We start from the raw sequence: 13,335 nt of genomic DNA, 5'->3' as shown, positions 1-13,335 counted from the left end.
AAGAACCTCCAGGAACGATAAGAGGGAATCTAGACTTGTGACGCGATCTCGAGATTGGCCACTCATGACCAGCAATCCTTGTTTTTCTCGACGATTATCACAAGCAGCTGTGAAATGGCGGGGTTGGCGCAATCTTGGCGCCACTGAGCACATCATTGACCTATCGCGTGGGGATAGTAGATGCGGGGATGGAGAGCAGTTATATATACCCAGTAGTTCGACATCATTTATCCCTCCCCAAGATCCAAATAATCCAATCCATATAGACACACAATGACTACCTCCATCGAACAGTTGAATATACCAACAATAACATTCGAACCCTTTACTCTCCCCCCAACCAACCAACGCATCCTCGGCCCACCCCACCCCAGCAACACCGTGATCCCCCTAGCCCTACGTCCAACAGAAGACAACAAGAAATCCCTCACCCTCGACTCCATCATCTCAACCATCAAAACCCTACAATCCCGCGATCAAACCTTCACCAAATACCTCGCGCGCCACGGAACTCTCCTCTTCCGAGACCTCCCAATCCACAACGCCGACGACTTCAGCAAATTCGCCCATGCCTTCGGATACAAGCCGCACGAGATCATCGGCATCGTAGTCGATCGCCCATTACTGGCTCCGAATGTAGCCCCCGCCAACGAGGCACCGAAGGACGTGCAGATCTACAACCACAACGAGTCGCCGCAGGTCCCGCATGCGCCGGAGTATATCTTCTTTTATAATCAGCGCGCTCCGGCGAAGGGTGGGGAGACCCCGATTTCCTCGTCGTTAGAGTTGTTCCGTCGTGCGCAGGCGGAGATACCCGAGTTTATTGATGAGCTTGCTGAAAAGGGGATACTGAGTAAGGTTGCTTATAATATTGAGAAGCAGTATGAGGGCGGTTCTACGTTGCGCCAGGCATTCGGAAAAGAGATTCAAGATGGTGACAGTGAAGAGACGAAGCGGAGGAAGATCGAAGCACAGATTGCTCGGTATGGTCGTGGGAAACATACGACGTGGGAATGGACCGAGACTGGGATTGTGCTGACCCATCGACTGCCCGTGATTCGGACGCAGCCGGGGACGAATCTGCCCACCCTGTTTACTGGGCTAGCGTCGTATTATAAGAGGCTACAGGCGAACGACGAGAGGAAGAATGTTACACATCAGCTTTATGGTGATGGGACGCCTATTCCGGAGAAGTATCTGGCGCATTTAGCGAAGATTACGGATGAGATTCGGGTGTTGCATCGGTGGCAGGAGGGGGATGTGTTGGTTTTTGATAATGTTATTGCGCAGCATGGGAGGGAGCCATGGGAAGGGGAGCAGACGGATCGTGTGGTTTTAGCGAGTTTGTTTGATGGGCCCTTTGTGCCGGGTGCTTATGGATTTGGGGATTGGACACAAGTTGCGCAGGCACTTGATGGGTAGGGTACAATACAATTGACTTATCGCAAATTGGCCCAGTAAAGTTTGACTTTCTCTTTCTGATTCTCAGGTTTAACGCGCTCTCTTAGGCTCGGAAATATGGGTCAAGGAGGGTATTGATATATCTTCTGAATTAAGTATTTATCGGGTGTCATGATGAAACGAAAGCATAGTAGTAAAACATAATGTACGAAAGCTATTTCTGAATGCAAAGGTATGTCCCACCTGACCAGTTTGAGCGCGACGATCTGTACATGAAAATAAAAAGCTAACCCGAGCCCTTATTGCGTCTTGATTAACCACCCCACGGCGCCGATCGCACCGGCGGCGATCATGACAGTCAAGATCCAGGCTCCGGCCCGATCTGCTGTCTCAATCGGCTTCGCCTTGGTGGGGTCTTTGCTGCTGTTTTCGTTATTATCGATGTGATGTTCAGCTGCGTCGGGATTTGTATCGATGGTCTGTGGCGACTTGCTCTCCAAGAGCATCAGGTTCGAAGTAATTCCACCCAATGCGGCCATTTGAACTTCCAGGCCCTTCATACCATCCCAAGTGTCTTTGCCCCATGTTTCACCACAGAGATTCTCAGACTCACCCGAGCACTGCTTCGCGATTGCTTCTGCAGAGCCTTGCAACTTGGGAGTAATTCGCTCCGCGGTAGAGGGAACCAAGATGGCGGTATGGGCCAGCCACATAGCCGTATATCCCTTGAAGCCCAGTTGGTTACGATCGCAGCTCATGATAGGCTCGCAGGCCACCTCAGACAGCACATTACCGCCGTAGGTGGACGGGAAGAAGGTGGCGAAGGTGCTTTCTAACAAGCCATTGACGCGCTTCAACCACTTCTCGTCACCATTGGTCTAGTTACAGATCAGTATGCGGGCCAGAAAACAGGCAGACTCGGATGGAATAACCCACGTAGTTGTACATGAACGCGGCACCGGACAAAAAGGTTCCGTAGTTATACGTCCATTGGTTGTTGCCAGAGTCTTTGCAGTTGTTCTCATTTGATGTTGAGTCGGCCACATACCACTTGTCGGTGAGGATGAGAGGTGAGCTCGCAGACCAATCCCAGATCTTCTCTGCCCATTCTGCGTAGGTTTCATTCTTGGTAAACCGGGCCAGGCGAGCGGACAACTCGAAAAGACCACCGTTAGAAATAGAGTTCTTCATAGTATAACCCGCCTGGTAGGGCCAGATCTGCCAGCGCAGACCACCGTTGCAAGCGGTCTCATCCCACCGCTCAATCTGCATATTGAAAACGGTACGAGCCAGGGAAGTCCAAGTGGGTTTACCCGAGACTTCAGGGAACCCGGTCTCCGACGCGGTGATACTGGCAAGACCCCAGAACATTTGGTCATCATTTCCCTGGTCAAGGTTAACCATGTCATCTATCCATGGGACACGTCTCAAACCTACCAGCCATTGACTATAGTTCGACGAGAAGTAATCGTAATTCTCACCCGACTGGAACATAAGGTCATGTGACACGACCTTGTTGTATTGCTCGACGCCAGAGGTAGCCCAGTACTGAATCAAGGTCATGAACATGGCGCCAGCAATGTACCAGGTATCGGTGAGCTTGCCGGGGATACCTTCCGTCTGATTCTGTGCATAGAAGTCCATCATAGGATCGGCGATCTCCTTCCCCGCATTGGCCAACGAATCTGGAAATCATGCCCTAAGAACTCGTACTCTTTCACCCACATAACCAAATTAGGAAATGGAAAACATCGACATACCCTTACTATTCACCTGCACGCTGAGCGCCGACAGGGCCACCTGCCCCTGAAGGAGGAGCAGGACAGCTCCGCCGAGCTGTTGCCAACTTAGTCCGCGCATGGAGGGGTTGCGTGTTGTAGGTTGTAAAGTATGTATTATGAACGTGATTTATGCTTAATTCTGGTTTAGTCGCCCTAGTTTACCTCCAGCTATGGGAGGGCCTGGTATGACGGAGCTTTATTTTTTCCCAGGGGCGACGGGAAAGACATTATTATTATGTGGTGGAATTTTAAAGGGGGGAAAGAAGAAGAGGGAAGTTTTGGCAGTGAAACGCCAAGGGACGAGTGTATCCGCCAAGATGTCCACGCCACAGTCGCTTCGGCCAATGGGATCACCGCGCTGCCTGCTTTTTTGGGGGTTTAGCGCGCGCCAAGTCCTTGGGCTTTTTCCTGGCTGCCTGTTCGTCCTTTATTAGGGGTTCATGTCAGTCCCAGATCGCTCTTGCCCTGGGTTTGATCGTCTTCGGTTCCGTCGTAAGTATGTCTTCCCCGGACTGTTGCTCCGTCCGTGACGAATCTTTCTGCTGTCCAAGACTGGACAAGATGGTTATTTCTTGATTGAGTTTCTGGGCGACGTTTCTCCCAGGGTACTACCCCTACATTGGGACGGAACAGGGCGTAATGATGAACTTTCAGGCGATAGGGGCAGGGGAAAGTCAGGGCACGTAGGCTACCTTTAGCTAAAGGTGCCACCCCAAAACTGTCTTCTCAAAATCTCAAGCTGGTGGGGATCAATCACATTGGATTCCTTGCATATGCTCCGTACATCTGCTATAAATAGCACTGAAACCAGAGTTCCAGACACGACCAGCTGACGGTCGTATTCGTTTATAAAAGGAACAAGATCCCACCGTCATGCGTGCATTGTTTGTCTCGCTTTCTGTTCGTGATCAAAGAGAGTCTCGACTGTTCAGAAAGGAAATGAAATCGCAACTCCAGAATTGGATTGTCTCCACAGGAGAAAAGCAAATAGCGGGGCACGTGCCCTGACGCCTTTCCCCTTTTGGTGAATTTTCACTCTTTCAACTCTCGGGACTTCCGCATCCGTCAACTCATCTCATTCCCCTTTAATTGCGATCTATCCGCATGCCTAACCGATCTTTAACATAGCCACAACTACTCCCTCTCTATGCAACAGAGCAATGGAACACTCCCAAAATTGCAGAGTAACCAAAGGAACCGACAGACCGAAAGGAGAATTGGCGGAAAAGGTTACAACCGGGCTAATGGCCCATCACTTCTGACCACACCCAACGAAGCCGGAGAAATATCCGCTATGCTCTTACAACCCGTTAGCTGCATGCAGCGTTTGAACTCCGTATGCAGAATGTCCAGCACTTTACCAGCGCCCGCCTCTCCATCATACTACCGTGAGAACGTGATCAGTGACACTGCCGCTTGGAGGACAGGGAAACGTTAGACAGCCGGACTTACCGCAAGACCCCAGATGATCGGCCGTCCAATCCAGCAGCATTCTGCACCAAGCGCCAGGGCTTTGAAAATATCCGTTCCGTTCCGGACACCCCCATCGATGTGTACTCGAATCTTACCCTTTGCAGCTTTAACACACTCCGGAAGGACGTCAATCGTGGCCGGAGTACCGTCAAGCTGTCTACCTCCATGATTACTAACGACGACTCCTTCGCAACCGTGTTGTATGGCAAGCTCCACGTCCTCCGCCGTTAGCACGCCCTTAATCCAGATCTGCATTTTTGTCACACTTCTAAGCCAGGGAATTTCCCTGGCCCACGAATGTGAGCTTGAATTGACTCCCGTAAATCCATCTTCGTGTCGCTCAGCTCGAATCATTTCCGACGTCTTCTCCAGCATGGGAAAGTCTAGGCCTTCGGGAGCTCGGAAATCGTTCCGGTGCTCACTGTACCGGACGCCAAGAATCGGACTGTCCGCCGTTAGGAAGATCGCGACGCAACCTGCCGCTTCGGCACGTCTGATAATGCGCTCCTGGTGTGCTCGATCTTGCATGGTATAAACCTGCATGGTGTGCTGTATCGGTCCGATGTCAAGCCCAGCCGCTCGGATCTCCTCCACAGAATAGTTTGCGAACGACGAGACACCCATATGGACTTGTCGCTTAGCACACGCTCGACTTGTCGCCAGTTCACCATCCGGATGTGCCATTGCCTGGATGCCTGCCGGCGCTACACATAGCGGAAAGGTGATCTTCTGTCCGAACACGGTGGTGCTAGTGTCTGTCTCCGAGACGTCAACCAGTACCCGCGGACGCAGACGGTACTTCCCATAGGCCGTGGAATTTTCCGCTACGGTGACTTGGTCCGTCGAGCCTGCGTTGTAGAAATCTGGATCGTGTCGTAATCAGTAACAATGCCATTGTGCGTGGAATGCTCATATTGGTATCACCCCGCACCTCTGGATGATGCGGGCAACTTCTGCCCCGCTGCAGATTTTATATCCTCGATGCACAGGATCATCTCTTTCGGCGATTGGCCCACCATAATGCTTCAGAGCTCGATATCAGGTAAAGACAAAGTAAATTTGCGCAAGGGCTCAGCTTCGTAGTATGTATTTTGTGGATAGCTCTATCTGCTACGTCCAGCGTGTAGGAGCTTCTTATGGATTCACGTGACACCACAACTGTACGTTTCATGCAGTCGAGATGATCGGCACTCTCGTCGAATGATAATAGGTTCTCTGTATCGGAGTTCGGTCATACTCTCCTATCATCCACGGAATTGACTTCATCGCCGAAAGTTGTAGCCTTGAGCGATACGAAGCATGGTATTCTCGGATGCATGGCATTGACTTTCGATAATGCGGGGTAAATCTTTGAAACTTCAATATTTACCAACAGAAAAGGAAGGCCCATTATCCTTCAATTAGGTGGTGCTGTTCACTATTATGGGTAGAAGAAAGGCCGGATAGTGCATGGGCCATACGAGATTTGAGTAGGGTGCGATAACCTGGTCAGCATCGCATAATATGGCTTAGATGTAATTTATCATATTCAGATCTGCACTGGTAATGTTGCATTATTGGGGATTATACTATTAGCAAAGTCTGAATGGCTTTCCCTGAGAAGAGCCCAGTGCGAGGATGTCAGCAGTCATTGAGTGCTTCTGATATATATATAGTAGCAGCGGCTCTACAATTAGCACCTCCAGCACTAGATCCAGCAGCAATTGCGAGAATCCCATTCAGTTTTCCTTCTAGGACCTAACATGCTCCAGAAACGTAAAAATATATGTACGACATGACATTTGTTTCATCCTCGCATAAACATTATACATCACAACACCCGGTCCATGCACAATTACTTCTTCTCCTCACCCTCAGGAACCAACTCCTCAAATCTCCTGAGATCCATATCCTTCTCCAAAAGAGGAATGACATATGGATCAAAAGTCTTCCAGTAAGGGTTCTCAAGGTGATACTTCTGAGACCCCTCATTGAGATAACGCTCCACGATACAGAAGTCCTGCTTATCATGGACAGACTGCATAACGAACCAGGAGAGAGTCTCCTTATCCTTCGAGTAAACGGCCGAGGCCTCCAAAAGCTTCGCGTGGAGCTTGGAGATAGACTCCTCGTCGGGCTTCGCGCGCATGTCTAATTCCCACCCAGTCGAGTTAGCATCAACGCGCTTCCCGAGAAAAGCCATTGAGGGAGCGAAAGGGGAAATACATACGGACAACGATTGTGTAGACCATTTTGGGCAGTTTGGGGATTTGTTTCCGGGTGTGAAACGTGGAGGTTTGGAGGGGTAATGGAGTTAAGTTGGGAGTTCTTATATGGGACTGTGGGGCGGAGATGTTGCTTTTGCCCTTTGGGGCTTCTTCGGTGAATAATGGTTTGGGTTGGTGGTGGGGTGACTTTTGGGGGGTTGAGTTGTTGGAGTCTTATGATATCATAGGATCGGGGTTCTTTGGGATCTTGTGAATGCGGTCCTAGTTGCTTTCTGGTGTTGCTCGACGAGTTGGGTCTGTAGGCGAGCTTTAGAGAACGATATCCATGACGGCGACCTGGGATGACGCTGTTGACACGCTTATCTTATCGAACTGGTTATTGATGCCTTGGGCATCAAGGACCCGGTCACGTGTGAGTATTGTCGGTATCCCGGTTTTACCCGGTGTGGATATTGCATCTCCAATTCCTTTGTCCAGGTCAGAACAGCCCCGGTGGCCTAAGCCGACTTTTCTTGGAGTATCAAAACAGCGACTTCAGACCTTCAAAGCGGCTGTCAATTTGGTCATGCACTTCATTTCTGATTGAAAGACAAGGTATCATATGCCAAGAGACCCACGGAATGTGCTCCAGCCTTCCCGGCTTGCCGGTCCGGGTGGAGCTTGGATACCGAACATGCCGAAGCCAAACATATCGGGATTACCAGAAGAACCGAGTAGGGTTGGGCTTTGCGGTCTAGATTCAATGCTCTCTGCAATCTGCATTGTCTAGTAGAGTCGTGATATCTCATACTAGCAAGTATAACGGTTGACAGGTCATATTTTCTTTGTAAGCTGTTTAATGTGATAGATGATGTACGAATCGGTGAGTTGGGCTGTGGTGTGGTTGTTGTGTAGTTTTGCGTGGCATTCAGAAGTTTAAGAGCTGAACAGTTTGCAAGAGTTGAAATTTAATGTGGATGGCTGGAAATGCAACAAAATATTAGTGAAACCCGAAAATGACATCGTTATACTTTCATGATAAAGTTGTAGGGGCAGGCCCTGGTAAGGTAGGTCCCGAGTCCATGGCCTGCCAAGTATACTAGACAGAGAGCGATGTTAAGAGAACTCAGCCCCCTTTATCTTCTAACGGCCGTTCCTAGTTATTAACATTTATTTGCGCGAGCTTACCAAAAGGATCGCGCTAGTCCATGGCCGTTGAAACTTGAATCCTTCCGAGCTACGACCAATATTTCCCAAAATAAATCCCGTACTTTTGCACAGACGTTTAGATGGGACCAAATATGGCTCAAAATAAGACAACTGGTCCACATGGATGGGATCCAGCGGTAGAGATAGATTGGGAGAATCATTCGAATCTCGATACGCTCAGGGGCTGAGAGTATTTGATTGATAATAGTATAATAGAGATAACAACATGAAGTGGATCTCGCACTGTGCGAGCCCCGTAGTAGACATAAATCGAGATAACAAAATAAGTATACAGGTCATGAATGTCATACTAGAAGAGAAATCTATGTGCCTGCCTGGCTAAAATAAATATGGCACACGAAAACAAATTGTGTAACATAGGGATCCTCCTTGATACACCGACTGAAGGTCACACATCTCGTGGCGCAAGCATTTAAGCAATCTGCCACGTCATATGCCTCTCTGGCATGCTATGCCCCGATCTAGTGTTGAATTCCACCGAAACATCATCTGTCCGCACGATAGCACCGAGGGGATGGCTATTTTTCCGTTCTTCGGCTCCAAGGATACTCTCCTGGCTCTCGACGTGCGTAATCGAGCGATCCGACCGTCGGTTTGTTCTGTGTCCGGTTCTCTGGAAAACGGAATCGCGTGGGTAGTTGGCGTCTTTCCCTCGAGGGCTTCTGGTGTGAACGTGTCCCCTAAGCGTCAGTTCGAGGATCGGCTGGAGAGTCGGAATACACGATGCTAAAATGAGAACATTGGATTCGATGCTAAAATCGTTAGCATGAGTTGTTGAGAAAGACTCTGGCTGCCTTACTTTGTCCACATCACAAGATCCGCGGTTTCATCTGGTGTTGTTAGCAAAAACCAGGAGAAACGGCAGCTCGAGATTTCTCACATGTATAGTCATCCTGCAGGGCAAAGTCTGGGAACTGCGTGCTCTTTGCAATAGCGGTCGCCGCGGCACTGGCATTGATCAGCTATCGTCCAGGAAGTGTGGTTGAGAATTAACATACATAGACCCCATGCCCAAGGCAGCGCAAAGTGCTAGACGCTTCTGCAATGGCATGCGAAGTTTCATGAGGACAGTACTGGGATATATGGCCAAGTACAGGTCAGCACTGGCGGATAGTGCTAGCTCAAAATCAGCCATATTCACGGTTGAGAGCTAAGAACAACCTACCAGCATTGAAGATGGCATACTTAATCAAAATTTGTACATCATTGCAGTTCGCTTTGCCCTCGGTGACGAGGCGGCGCTGCCATGCGGCCTGAGGGGGGTCGCATTGGAACACCAATAAAAATATACATACAAATGACACCGAAGCCGTAACTCCAATCATCGTCCATAGCCATATACGCTGTAAACGGCTGGGATTGAGGATCCGAGTCAAAAGAACGGTTACTGCGACTTTTGGAATGGTAAAGCAAAAGATGCCGATTACAAAGCTGATTGTGTTAACCAAACTTATCGTCTCCACGGTGCTCTGGTCCAGGAACCAAGCATGCTTTCCGTATCCCATATGCACATTTGCTGTGGTCATTCCCACGGATGTTAATGTTAGGCACTGTACGCGGTAAGCTGTGAGGTTCTGATGTGCGAAGGTAATCCAGGGGCATTACCAGTGACACAACGATAATATAGTCGTCAATACCTGCATTGCGGATCAACCATTGACGGATATACACGCGTGCAGCGACGAAAATAGTCGTAAGGGTTGATAATGTCCATACCACTGCCAGAATCCGAGGACCTTTATCATGGGTATCAGCCACACTGGCAGACATTGTTAAATTGTCTGCCTCTGCCGTTGCCTAGGACGGGGTTGCGGTAGAGATCAAGGTAGGGCCATTGATCAGGGATTAGAAAAAGCAACCCGACTTCGGACTTGTGTAAGGGCAGTCCCCACCTAGCTTATAACTAGGGACGATACAGAATCCGTGCAGGCGCAGTGGGTTTAGTGAACGTAGCATATGTATTGTTGAAATTGAAGATCGCGCTGCACCATGGTTTTTGCAAGGCCTTACCCAAGGTTAAATTGGTTAATAGTAGTTACATCCAATCGGAACGAAAGGGCGAAGACGATCAACGCTAGTACTGAGCCGTTGTGACTGTTGATGCTAGAATCCACTCCTTCGGAGCATCTTCTGCATTTCCGTCCCACATCCAAATTTATAAGGTAAGGGTGGATACACATAGACTAACCCAGCAACAGCCTGCGTTGCAGTCCCATATCATATAGAACGCCTTTTATTAAAACATAGTGAGTATGAGCAGGTCAATGATATGCAGGAAAATTCCGAGCAGCTTGTCTATTTTCTCGGATCGTGGCCAGTTGCCTTACGTACATTACATGCCAACGCGGCAGGAGAACGGGATAACGGCACGAAGGATTCGATAGCTTCGACTTCTTACATGTAAGACCAATATGATCTGCCCAATGCTCTCCGTTGGAGTTACCTGTAGATAACGTTCTCCACCTAAGGCGAACTTCAGGCAGCGGCCGAAAAATGGCGGGTCTTGGCCATGTAGATCTTCGTCTCATGTGGAATAAATCCGCTCGCTAATTATTCTTTAATCGTTGTAGTTTCTCCATCGTTTCCCCGAGGCATGAATTTAAGAGGCGAGTCCTCATGGCCTTCCTATCTGGAATACCCTTTTCTCTTTCTCTTCTTTTTGCTCTTTTGAACACAGCTATAGAGTTCCCCTTTAGTACACTATCGTTAAAAAACGGACAGTGACAGAATATAGAATAGATCTCATAAGTAATGTTGAATGCCTCATGACCGCCTAGGACAGAAAGGCGTGAGAACATGCACTTTTCCCAAATTGTTGCGACCCAGGAGACACCCGAAATGAAGAATTTGAAGAATAACGCAGATCAAAACTCATTACAGGTGACATAGAGATTCCTCTGACAGGGATTTGTGGAGTGATTGCCCCTCCGTGTTGTGTAGAGTTAGACTGCCTGAAATCGATCCACACTTTCTGAGACATCACGTACAACGGATAATGATACTACCAGTGACAGAAATGGAGATCGGATCCAACTGTGCCTGCCACTAATAGGTCTGTGATTAAGCTTATTAACTTCGGAAGCTCTCCGGTATGATTCCGACTCGGTGGCAACCATGGGCTGGGCTTGAAACTAGTAAATTTATGCAGACGCTAATCTTTTCTGAATATGCATAAATTGCAGATTGTTGATTGTGTGGCCATTGACGAGGTGTAAGAGAAAGAAAAAAAAAAATGTTGAAGTGGATAATATAAAAGCCCCATTCTTCACAATGCTTGGCAAGTACCCACATGTGTAGCATTCTCCTTTCTAGGTAATTTTTCTCGAAAAGCGCCGACTATGCTAGTACATAGTGTGCCCTTCAAGGTGTCATCATCGACACATCTCAGAGTGTTTTCATGAAAGGAAACTGGGGCGAGTGCTGTAGTAGCTTTAGGATGTTAGAACACCGTTGACTATACTATAAGAGCTTCCGTCCCTCTTAACGAATGTTTTCAGTCTAATGGAGCTGCTGCTGGACCCCTATAGGATCAAGGTTTGAATGCGAACTGAAGTTCTCGTTGTCGCCAACGAACATGCCGAGTGGGCTGATCAGTGGATGAAGCTTTCGTTCGAAGAAACTGTTGTTAAATGTCCGAATGCTTTCCGGGGCGGGACATCTTTCCGTGGCTCTTGGCTTCTAGGCGTGACAAAGATACATACGACCGCATTTCACTTCATAGTTGCCTGGTCACGAACAAAATGTCGGTCCGAAATCATGTGCTGTGTTGTCTGAATAAAATTTGAAGGTCACTCGTACAGCGTCTTCTGTAACGGCTTGCATAACACCTACAGCGCCTTAGCCTTGCAGCTACAGAAGGTTCAGTGACGTGGGGGCCATCGCTTAGCCCTTGGAAGCGCTCTTGGAATTCTGGATAAGTATTACGCCAGGGTACTCCTTGCCCGAAACCCCGGGTTGACCACTTACTCCCGAGATGCTCCTTCACTCCTTAGACTGTCGCTGTCTAGAGGATGTCCTTCTAGATCGAAAGAAATAGCTAGTAAATTTCTTTTCTTTTTTCAACTATATACTACATGTATGCCAAAAATAAAAAAGTACTCGCCTTGAAAGGCCAGTGTATGTAGATCTTCTACAAACCATTTAAGTCACAAATTAGTCTTCAGCGAATCTTAAACTATGTATGTTTAACAACCTTGCAAGGCCTTACGAGATCTAACATCCATGTTAAGACTGAATTTTGAAATCCGATCCGATATATCTTATAGTGGCTGCTTGTACATAATATAGGACTCAGAGCACTAGTCGGACTGGAGCTGCCATGTCTCAGCTGAGTGACCTGTTCAGGTGAACCCCAATCCAATCACAATCCTATAATCCGGCGCATTGTCGAGATTTAGAGAAGCGCAACAGAAATTACGTACTAAAACAAGCAAGAACACAAGGTCGCAGTATATCTGTGCCAGATCCCACTTTAACTCGGTCGAAGATAGATAAGCAGTTAACATATTACTGTGTCTAATTAAGTTGGACAAGTCAGATGGCGTGGGGGCATTACCCTGTGGACAATACTAAACTATAGCAGGCGATCTTCAGTACATCAATCCAAATATCACGGCAAAGCTCCCATTAGCCCAGGCACACATTAAGTTGGGGAAGCTTGACTTTCGAAGGGTTGATCTAGTTTTATTCGTGGGTCTATGAGCCGGTCCTAAGATTAGCCAAATGATTGCCTTATCTTGATATCGACGAGGAGCCGATCACTCGGCTAGGAAAAGGCGCCTTACTATGTTTTTGGCGTGAGGATGATCTCCTTACTAAAACTTACCAGTGACCGTGTCGGTCTTGACTACTTTCAGGTTTTCCATGTCGCTTCTCACCTTCCATTTTGTGATGAAGTAACACGGACGCAGGTGACATGGTGTTCAGTTATGGCTCTGCGCTGAGACCTTGTCGATCCTCAACCACATACACAGCAGATAACTAGCCACGTGCTGAATGGGCGACTCATGACAGATATTGCGAGTCTATGCTTCATGAGAAACGAACCATACGGATCTGGAAAAAAAAAAAGTCGCAGTGCTGTCGTATTCGTGTACCCTCTGCTGGCCTTGGCAGCGGCCAATCAATAAAAACCCCTAAATATAGTGAGTGGGTCTTTTTCCTTATTCTGTTTTAATCGCGTATTGAAGAACTCAAGTAGGCAATGATATGAGTTGATATTATGCCGACACTCTCGGCAGGTAATAATAACGGGGGTCGCAGGT

The 13,335-nt window shown here is 48.2% G+C and overlaps 4 protein-coding genes across 4 annotated transcripts; 1 reads left to right on the top strand and 3 right to left on the bottom strand.

Moving 5' to 3' along the window:
• Positions 1-273: 273 nt before the first annotated feature.
• AO090010000621 (uncharacterized protein) lies at positions 274-1,422 on the top strand (the record flags this gene model as incomplete). The annotated part of the gene is made up of 1 exon (XM_023233570.1): positions 274-1,422. The coding sequence occupies one exon, from the start codon at positions 274-276 to the stop codon at positions 1,420-1,422; it is 1,149 nt and encodes a 382-aa protein (XP_023094255.1).
• Positions 1,423-1,700: 278 nt separating this feature from the next.
• On the bottom strand, positions 1,701-3,261 carry AO090010000622 (glycoside hydrolase family 76 protein; the record flags this gene model as incomplete). Its single annotated transcript, XM_001827533.3, has 4 exons — positions 1,701-2,279; positions 2,338-2,787; positions 2,839-3,086; positions 3,162-3,261. 4 exons carry the CDS (start codon positions 3,259-3,261, stop codon positions 1,701-1,703), a joined length of 1,377 nt encoding a protein of 458 aa, XP_001827585.1.
• Positions 3,262-4,412: 1,151 nt separating this feature from the next.
• AO090010000623 (alpha-hydroxy acid oxidase) lies at positions 4,413-6,886 on the bottom strand (the record flags this gene model as incomplete). The annotated part of the gene is made up of 3 exons (XM_023233569.1): positions 4,413-4,565; positions 4,635-5,518; positions 6,865-6,886. 3 exons carry the CDS (start codon positions 6,884-6,886, stop codon positions 4,413-4,415), a joined length of 1,059 nt encoding a protein of 352 aa, XP_023094256.1.
• A 1,597-nt stretch (positions 6,887-8,483) lies between these two features.
• On the bottom strand, positions 8,484-9,841 carry AO090010000624 (uncharacterized protein; the record flags this gene model as incomplete). The annotated part of the gene is made up of 4 exons (XM_023233568.1): positions 8,484-8,823; positions 9,070-9,187; positions 9,237-9,621; positions 9,677-9,841. The coding sequence occupies 4 exons, from the start codon at positions 9,839-9,841 to the stop codon at positions 8,484-8,486; spliced, it is 1,008 nt and encodes a 335-aa protein (XP_023094257.1).
• Positions 9,842-13,335: the final 3,494 nt, after the last annotated feature.

The sequence above is a fragment of the Aspergillus oryzae genome, chromosome 8 (assembly GCF_000184455.2).
Source record: "Aspergillus oryzae RIB40 DNA, chromosome 8".
Lineage (NCBI taxonomy): Eukaryota > Fungi > Ascomycota > Eurotiomycetes > Eurotiales > Aspergillaceae > Aspergillus > Aspergillus oryzae.
This window is presented reverse-complemented; position numbering and strand designations above follow the sequence as displayed.